Genomic DNA, 10,296 nt, shown 5'->3' with positions numbered 1-10,296 from the left:
ATGTGTGAGTGAGTGTAAGTATGTGTCTGTCTGTCTGTCTGTGAATAATATGATAATGAAGGAGACCACATGTTACTGTATTACCATGACTTTATGAAATTTAGATGAATTAGCAGGTTTGGGGAGAGGCCATTTGCAGACAGATGCTCCAATAAACCACAGCAAGGAGTCAATTAACTTGTTGAGCCATATCACAGCAATTCTTATGAACAGCTCACAGGCAGTAGAAGCCCATCCAGGAGAACTCACCTCTAGACCTCAACTGAGCATATACAGAAATATAACAACTTTTTGTCTTTTAATGTGGTGTGTGTGTGGGAGGGAAAGGGGGAGGGGGTGGCTTGCTCAACATGAGGAATGGTAAGCCCAATGAGCACTAAAAGTATGTTTTTGAGATAGTTTACTACCAATGAAGGACTAATAAACTATGTTAGTCCTTCCTAAATCACCAACTAATAAGATGAAATGAGTATTACTTCTCTTCCGGCACAGTTACACTGCACTCATGCAGGTTGGGATTTAACAAGGACATAGCCTTTAGTCTGCAAATACAGGACACATGTATCATTGTGGCTATCTACAAGAGGGCTTGGGTTGCTTTCATTCCATTGTCCTTGTACTGACTTAGTCAGTAGACGATGAGGCTGAATAAGACCATGGCTCCTTGATGGCTAAAAGTAACCTCAAACAATGTACAAAAGCAGTGCTATGGATGGACTTTAAATCTTCCTGGTATACCAATCTTTTACTAATCATTCACTTTAGGAAGAGGTTACCATGAGTGAATGGTTTAAGACATGTGATGGTAGGTTCACTCTCTGTCACTGTAATTTCAAAACAATCGCAAAGTCAATGCATCCAAGAGGTTGAGAATCATTTATCGTTTTGAAGGCCACTGAATTGATGAAGGCCAGTTAAAGCATATACATCCCATATCAAACCAGAACAAAGTTACTTTCGAAGCTCTCTCTTTTTTTCCAATACAGACAGGCATCTTGCATCAATTTGGAAACGTCCAAAACCCTAACAGAAATATATTCCTTTCAAAAACACCTATGTTTCCAAATACATTTTTTTTTTAACTACCTGTCTATGACTGTAAAGTATCGCTCTCATTGAACTTATTTCTATTATTATATTGTATAGTAAATCTTTTGCTGGACCAACGCATGCATTTGTTTGCACAATAAATATGTTTAGCAATGTAATTCACTGCAACGCGTAGTTGTTATCCAACTATTGTTTATTGCGTTTTAATGAAGTTTCTTCAATGAATGCTCGTGCACATGTGGCACCTACGTCTGCTAAAATATGCAATTGATGGTCAGATTTAGCCTATCCTTCCAGTAGGCTATTTTGCCTATAGCCTACATTGTCAAACAAATGTGAACTATCAAATACAGCTTATAGTGTCTGGGAAAACACCAGTGCTGATTGTAGAAAATCAAATTTAAACTGTCGTGAGCTTTTTAAGGCTTACGCATATAGCCTATAGTCAAGAAACTGATTCAAAGCGCATGCCCGATAGACGTTTAGGCTAAACCCGCTGAAGCATGATTCAAGAAAAAGGATCTTAAATTCATATTTTTTCTAATTTAACAAATGTGGTCAAATTGAACATGAGAATCCAGCATTCAGTATTTTAACGAATAGGTGTGGTTTGCTAATTTTAAACATTTTAGAAACGTAATTCTAGATTATTATTTTGCCTAGTTTTTACTATAGCCCTATATATTGTAACAATAAAAGTAACCTGCAACATCTGTGGCATGAAATATATGGAAAATATATAAATCTATGTTATGTATGATAAGATCAATGTTAAAGGTCAAAAATACGTTATGACGCTGCAAATAGGCTAATGAAGAGAATCAGCATCAGCATATCGGGGATAATGCTGTTGGCTATTCTAAAAAGCTATCGTCATATTTCAGGTTTACAAACAGGAATCTAGGCCATAGCTTTTTAACATTTCAATTCAAAACTATTTATCTGCCAAAATAAGTGTGAAACGACATTGGTTGACTTGAACGTTAGGCTACAACTAGAAGGCTGGTCTTCCAACCTGCGATAGGTAATCAGGCCCAATTTGGTATATTAGTTAAGTCATTAATTTAAGTTGCAGCTTTAGACTTGCATACTTCTGTTGTCCAGGCCTACGATATCCGTTATGCATAGCCTCCTTATTTTCATATTTATTCAACTCAGTAACTGCTATTGAAAAACACTCAACAACTTGCTTTAGTGTTTTACTCCAGCTTATGTTTTTGTCTCTTCTCTGTGCAACAGTTGCTTTCGATTATTTGACGGAGACAGTAACCTATAACAACTCGCGAGTCCATTTCAGGGCCAAAGGTCGAAGCCTCTCGATTGCCATGTTGTCCGCAACCCACAAGTTCAGGAAAGGTGGTAACTAGATGAATGTGTTTTGTTATAGAGACAACGGTGCACGTGCTTCTAATCGTTAATCATTTTATAGTAAGACTCTCACTGTGAACATACCATATACAATAACCTTGCCGACTCCAACAAGCCAATAAAATATCGAGGAGGGAAAGTTAAGAAAACTGAACTGCCTGTCACATGCAAAAGTTCACAAAGGTTGCCATAAATCTCATTCTCGAACACTGAAAGGCAAACTCACAGTTAACTCATGTTCTCTCCCTCTGAGTGTTGGATGTGTGTGTGCGTGTGCGTGCGCGTGTGTGTGTGTGTGCGACAAAGAGAAAGGGGGGTGAAGGGAAGTAGAGAGAAGGGGAAGATGGGGGTGGATGCGAGTGCGCGTGAGTGTGTAATAGAGAGAGTGAGTGAAGGAGGGAGGGCATGAGAGAGCGTTTGTAACGTGTGTAAAAGAGAGAAGGCAAACGAGTAAGCTATAGGGTTTGAGCGCGTGAGGCTGGTGAAATCGTTTTGCCGTTTATCGTTTGCAGAGTTGGTTGAAATTCTTAATGCAGTCGTGAGAAAAACGGTGTAACTTACACAAAAAGTTATAGCTACCGCTTGAAACAAACAAGTTACATTTAGTTTTTAGTTTTTTTGTCAGTACGAAATAGGCTATTGGTTATCAAAACAAAAGGTTAGCCTACTAAGAATCCGTTTAAATATGTTAAGGTTATGAACACGTGCACAGCTTAAACTTGTATCTCAAACTGTCTCTCAAGTGGCAGCGAAAATGATTATTAGGCTACATAATAAATCAAACTCACCTTGCATTTTAAAACACTTTTCTCGACGCAAATGTTGTGGGAGTGATTGCGGGGTGCATGCGGGCGAAAGCAGAATGAAGACTGATTTGAAGACTTCTCTTTTTTCTTTTTTCAGATGCCTAAAATAAAGAATGTGAGCTCCTTCCTGGGACAGATTGAGGGGAAAGGGATGTGAAAGGCTTGGAGTTATAAAGCGCCGCTTGAAGCACTCAACGCGTCTCTGAACTTGATCAGATTTTATGTATCCTGCAGCGAGTCAGCGGCAACCCTGTGAAACTCGCTCAATGGCACGGATTTTTGGCTAGGCAAAAAATCTCAGGATATTACAATTACTGCCATCGTTCTTTCTGTCTTTTATTCCCCCGTCTTACACCCTATAGAGCTTTGCAAAAAAATACCCCCCCACCCCACCCCCCACTCCCATCAAGCGGCTCAAGAAAGCCACATTTCGGAACTCTGCCAAGTACATTCATGTTCTCATAATAAGAGCCAAAATGCTCCGATAAAAAGAGATAGACAGAGAGATAGTGAGATAGACAGATAGACAGATAAATGCATAGATACATTGATCTAAAAAATTATAGGCTAAACACATATTACAAAATTAGCCTGGATCGTGGCAGTAGATTAAATGGGTTTATTCGTTAGGCCTATATGAAGTTAGGCACTGAACTCAAACCGCCAGTCCACTTTTACAAAGTATGTTGCATTAGAACAAATATTTATTCATTTATCATTACTGGCCTCTGGTAATATATTTGAAAATGAAGAAATTATGTTTATTTAACTTGTTTTATAGTTTGTGAGATCAACATGCAAAATAAAATAAGACCCATATTTTGCGAGTGTCCCGTTACTTTACCTGCAAAAATAATGCCTGAACCAACCAATCAAATTAAACCATTCAGACGAACTGCCATTTTCAATACCAAACTGTGCCAATCAACAGAAATCTAGCCAATTAACTCCCTTCGTTGGCGTCACGTGCTAAAGGGGCAGCTGAGCTCTCATTGGCCATCGTAGCACTGCCTCCCGAGTTCATTTATGTGCAGGGAGTGAGTGATTGACTTTATCAGTCCAAGGACATCATTCTACTGGAAAGGGGGGGAAGTTTGATCCTCTTTCTCACGGATTGCAGTTACGGGAGTTTTCTCCCCGCTCTACAACCGAAGGATTGTTTTTTCCCCGATTTGTTTCATTTAGTTTTTTTTTTATTTTGAAAATTACTGTTTCAGCACACCGCAATCGTGTTCCCGTTATTCGCATCTAGCGTAAGCTCCACTAACCTGGGCTTTCAGTTTAATTTTCTTTTCTTTCATTGTCTACGTTTGATTTAGCCCAATGACTATGCTTCTTGATAGCGGTCCGCAGTTCCCTTCGCTAGGAGTAGGGGGATTCGGAACACCACGACATCATGAAATAGGAAACAGAGACCCAAGTCTGGGACTGAATCCTTTCGCCGATTCCTCTCACTCCGCAGCTTTCAAAATCAGCCCGGTGGCTCACGATATCGCCTCCAGCCAGACTTCAGCTTTTACCCCGCAAGCAACTGGGTATGCAGCTGCCCTGGGACACCATCACAGTGGACAGGTTGGTTCGTACGGCGGGGGAGCGTTCAATACAACCCGGGACTTTCTCTTCCGGAACCGTGGCATGGGAGAGTCCGCTGCTTCGAGTGCCCAGCATGGGATCTTTGCCGCGTCTGCGGGGAGCTTGCACGGACCTCCTGGAATCTCTGATAACCCTGGACACTTGCTATTTCCAGGGCTTCACGACCAGACGGTAAGCCATACTTCACCAAGTGGACATGTAGTCAACAGTCAAATGCATCTTGGTTTACGCGGGGACATTTTTGGAAGACCTGACCCGTATCGCCCGGTCGCAAGCCCTCGGACGGATCCTTATGGCGCTGCTCAGCTCCACAACTACAACCATCCAATCAATATGAATATGGGGATGAATGTGCCGACACACCATGGTCCAGGGGCCTTCTTTAGATATATGAGACAACCAATTAAGCAAGAAATGTCATGTAAATGGATAGATGAAAATCAGATGAACCGACCCAAAAAGACTTGCGACAGGACTTTCAGTACAATGCACGAGATGGTGACGCACGTCTCAATGGAACACGTTGGCGGCCCCGAGCAAAGTAACCACATATGCTTTTGGGAGGATTGTCCGAGAGAAGGGAAATCTTTTAAGGCCAAGTACAAACTCGTGAATCATATTCGTGTACACACTGGAGAGAAACCCTTCCCCTGCCCATTTCCTGGATGTGGGAAAATATTCGCCAGGTCGGAAAATTTGAAAATTCACAAAAGAACACACACAGGTAGGCCTAAGCACTCATTCAACAAACGACTGTCATTTACTAGCCTTATCATAACATGTTGTTTTATTTGAACAAGACGATTCATGGGTGTTCTAATAATTAATGACAGACAAGGTGATGTGTTTTAGCAGCGTAGGCCTGGGACGCAAAGGCCCTATTATAGGTTATGTTTTGTTATTCTTGGTTTCAATTAGAAAATATGTTGAATAGAAGATTGGGTTGTCCAGTGTTGGCAATGTATTGTGGCATGCTCAAAGGCCTAAAACATTTACTGCGTGTTGTTAAAATTGTGTTAACTTGATCTATAACTCAAAACAAAAACTCTTAGTGTCGCGCTGTGCATGTGCGGAAGCGTGTGTGTGTGTGTGTGTTGAGGTTGAGTGGGGCACATATTGCCCAAACGCTAAAGTGTGAGCAAATTAGCCTAACTAAATTTAGACGAAGCAGTCCTGGTGCGGGTGTTTTTGTGTGACTGAACACTTGGCCAGTTTGTCACTTTCCTTGTTTACCTTCCAAACCTTGGGCTAGCCTAAGACTAGCCTATTAGCCTAAACCCATATGTGTTAATGAACATGACCAGTTAAATGAGATTACAGTGTTTTAGTATTGTACTACTCAAACTCGATTCATAATAGTGCACTTCAATGCCATAGCCATCTTATTTGAATGAAAAACACTCAGTAGCGGGCAAGCAATATTTATGTTATCAAGCTTGTGAGCGTGCGCTTGTTGCAATTACAGTGGTTAGACAGTATATGCGTTTTATACTAAACTGTTTTTATCCCATGTTACAGGTGAGAAGCCGTTTAAGTGTGAATTCGATGGGTGTGACAGACGCTTTGCAAACAGCAGCGACAGGAAAAAGCACATGCACGTGCACACATCTGACAAGCCATACATCTGCAAAGTGTGCGACAAGTCATACACACACCCCAGCTCTCTCAGGAAACACATGAAGGTAATTAACATCCTCATTACACCTTAAACACATTAACACAACGCTGTCCCCTAACTATAGTTGAATACACCTTTAGCTTTCAGGAAATGCCTCTTCAAAGTAATTTATTTTCGAGAATTAAAACAGGAAAGTAATCATATCTTATATGACCCTATGTAATAGCAAGCAACCTATCAAATGTCCAGCGTGTTAACCAAGAATTCGTCCTAAAGCAATCACCATTGGAACCCCTCATTTATTGTCATTTTTCACTCTCATTACTGCAGGTACACGAGTCTCAAGGTTCCGAATCGTCTCCAGCAGCAAGCTCTGGATACGAGTCGTCCACACCACCAGTGCTGGTGTCAGCGAACACTGAAGACCCGACAAAAACACCACCGTCAGCTGTACAAAACACGTCTGCTCACAGTGATGGACTGCCACCCAACTTTAATGAATGGTACGTTTGAAGTCAGAAGCAGCCTTTCAGTGTGGACCAAGAGGTTTAGGAAACCTTAAAAACTACTCACATTAAGGTGTATAAAATGGGATTTGAAGATCATGAGGAAATGAGAGCAATCCAGCGGAAGCAGCCCGCATCTGTTCTCAGGATACGAAATTTGACTTTTATTGCGAGTTCGAAGAAAACAAATAAATCATAAATAATAAAATAATACTTTCTAAGAATAAATAAAATGTTTTTCCTTTTTTAGTTTACAGATTCCAGATGATTATTTTATTTTTCATTTTATGTATTTTCTCAAAATTTATTTAAAAAAGGAAATAAATAATATTTCACGGTGTTTTATATAATGGTGACACATACTGTCGCCTTTCAATTGATTGTTAAAACTTCAGACAGTCTTAAGAAACGTGCCAAAGTCTTTGTCTTGAACTTGAACAAAAAATAAATCATAAATAAATATATACTCGTGAATGTATTTCCTTGTTTGATGGGGTCGAATCTGTTGTCAACGTCCGTTTTCAGGTGGAGAAATGTGGTATTAGGTTATGATTGTTACCGTTGAATATAACGTTGCCTTTTGTTAATAACGTTGTAAATACATATCCATGATGCCATATTTATCAATTTGTAATTTAATTATGGGTATACGTTCTGAAACTGAAATGATATTTATGGAAATGTTTTCTAACAAGTCTGTACAGTTTTGGGTCATAACCAGCATAACATTGAACAAAATCGTCAACTCAAAAGTTCCAATATTGCGATTGTATCTTTTTTTTAACCAATACATGTGTCTTATTTGGATCTAAGATATCATCTATATAAATATTATGGATTTGTCTATATAATGCTGATTTTCCATCACTTTTTACTTTAGCTCATGAGACCGATTGGTCATGTAAATCATCAATTCTGTAAAGCTGAATTGTTGTCAAGTGAGTTGACAAACTATAAAACTATTCTGTCGATATCCGCATTTTGGTCAAATTAACCTTTTGTGTACTTTACTTTTATAGAATCAGAGAGTAGACTTCAAGTGTAGCATAACATCAGTATATGAGACATGCATCAGCCATTGCACTCGCCGCATTTGCAGAAGTATGAGTACAAACTACAAAGTTCATGAATTCTAAACCAAGGTGACAGTATTTTGAGTATTTCAAATTAAGGTCAAATACCCAAACATATGAGCGAGTATGGCAGTCCTTTATAGTTCCAGCAATGTCTTTGTGCAAGTATGTTTAAATGTGTCCATCGGCAACAATGGAACTGTCACAACACAGTATCTTCAAAATAAAAGTTTTTTTGTCTGTCAGCTTGCATTGTTTTAAATGTAATTCTTCTGTGAAACTAAGCGTGTTATCTGTTATGAGTACTGTGGTGTTGCATATAGAGCAGTTTGATTACACATTTGCTTGTTTTGTGTGAATAACTTGTCAATATGACATTTCTGTGTGAACAAGATTTAGACGAAGGAATACTAGATATATGTGGGTTGGGGAGAATATGTTCAGTGGCTCAAAGAGTTACAGCATTGCATTGTAACCTATTCTCAAGAATTGAATCTTATGCATACACAAAATATATTGTGCTTATATGAGAACGATTTCAGACCACCAGCACTACTCTTAAAACAAAATGTAAAAAACAGTACCTCGTAAGTGACAGTGATATATGAAATACGTTTATTTAAATAATTTAAGGAATATATGTTTTATATACTATTTTATATACCTTAATTTAAAACAAATACCTTTTCTTATTCCACCACCTTTCATGCCCAATGTTCAGAAGTCCAAGAATATTTCTGATGTATAAAAGCAGCTAGAATGTGATGTTGTAACACTTTCTGGGAGAAATGGGTCATGCTCCAAGTTATTCCTGAAAAGCAAAATGTTTTACTGATGAACTGTGTCACTGTGCCACAATCGAGGCAAATGACAACAGTAAGCCTATTCGTTATTTAGCTGACAGGGACATTGGTTTCTTGTACTTTTTAAAGTAGGCAATTGTTTGTTGGTTGATTTGTTTTACCAACTATTTATGAAGAAATGTGAACATAAATTTTGACTGAAATTAAAAAAAAACTGAAAAGTAACAGCTGCTACGTCGATTATTCCTGTCAGTGGTGTAGCCTATTGCTCACAGTTCCGAGGCAATTCAGTTGTTTTCCAGACTGTTTGAGGCGCCAGTTCACTTGAACTTGACACTGATGAAGGCGCCATTTTAGCATCTTGTTTCTGGGGAGAGGGATGGCAAAGTTACCAACTGTTAGCTTTCCTACTTGGTAGGCTACTCTCTTGGCAGTGAGCGAATCATTAACCCATGGGAATGACAGTTTCACTGCTAATCAGACATGTCTGATCAGTTGAGTTTAAAGATGGGCAAATAAGGAAACACTATGAACGTGGAAGTTTGATGTAACGTCCATACCTAAACCAAGTAAAATAATTCAGTACAAAACATCATGGACTACTGACCACTTTAAAGCAAACAATGCTCAGTAGCGTCGCCAAGTATGGAAATACATGAGTTACTTAACCCTTGTGTGGTGTTCGGGTCTGTGGGACCCGTTTTCAGTTTTTATCAAAAGAAAAATCATATGATTAATTATTTTTTCAAACTGAGACTCATTGGCCTTGGCTCATTTTCTGTGAAGAACACATATCAGAACACATTTTCAATGACCACACACTGTACACCCCCCCTACACATTTATATTACATACGGAATGTTCGGGTCCACTGGACCCAGGGCTGATAAGAGTGTGGAAATTGTGTACATTCACTCTGTCCTCCTCCTTTCTGGGCCTGTTGTTAGAGTGTGTGTGTGTGTGTGTGTGTGTGTGTGTGTGTGTGTGTGTGTGTGAAAGAGAGAGAGAGAGAGTTTTGTAGTTCTGCCCCTGCCGTTCCCGCACAATGTTGCAAAATTGTTGACAGATTCAAGCACCGACTCCTGTCTGCTCTCACATTTTACTGTCTTGTGGGAACCAATCTTTATTTCCTCATACTCTATCCCATCTGCAAATTGGGGGTGGGATAATATAAATATAGCTTTGCCAGTGTGATTAGTTATCACAACTGATCAAGATGGCCAAAAGAGTCTCTGCTCAGAGGGCCATGCAATTGATTTTGGAAGAGAGAGAAGCTTTTGATGATGATGTAGAGTAATTTCTGCAAATTCAGAGTCGGACAGTGACTTTGAAGAAGAGGATGAGATTGAGCATAAGCTAGTTCCAAAACGAAGACGAGCCCCAGGACCAACCGGTCATTAGTCAGCTCAAGGACCACCCCATCAGCAGCCAGCACCACGACCAGAACAAGCCCGTTAGATAGCAAGTGAAGAAATATGG

At 39.5% G+C, this 10,296-nt stretch overlaps 1 protein-coding gene across 1 annotated transcript; it reads left to right on the top strand.

The window, feature by feature from the left end:
- Positions 1-4,278: 4,278 nt before the first annotated feature.
- On the top strand, positions 4,279-9,043 carry zic3 (zic family member 3 heterotaxy 1 (odd-paired homolog, Drosophila)). Its single transcript, XM_084699064.1, has 3 exons — positions 4,279-5,541; positions 6,336-6,499; positions 6,766-9,043. Exons 1-3 carry the CDS (start codon positions 4,548-4,550, stop codon positions 6,946-6,948), a joined length of 1,341 nt encoding a protein of 446 aa, XP_084555190.1. The 5' UTR covers positions 4,279-4,547; the 3' UTR covers positions 6,949-9,043.
- The last annotated feature ends 1,253 nt before the right edge of the window (positions 9,044-10,296 follow it).

The sequence above is a fragment of the Hypomesus nipponensis genome, chromosome 1 (genome assembly GCF_054491055.1).
Source record: "Hypomesus nipponensis isolate SF chromosome 1, ASM5449105v1, whole genome shotgun sequence".
NCBI classification, from domain to species: Eukaryota; Metazoa; Chordata; class Actinopteri; order Osmeriformes; family Osmeridae; genus Hypomesus; species Hypomesus nipponensis.
This window is presented reverse-complemented; position numbering and strand designations above follow the sequence as displayed.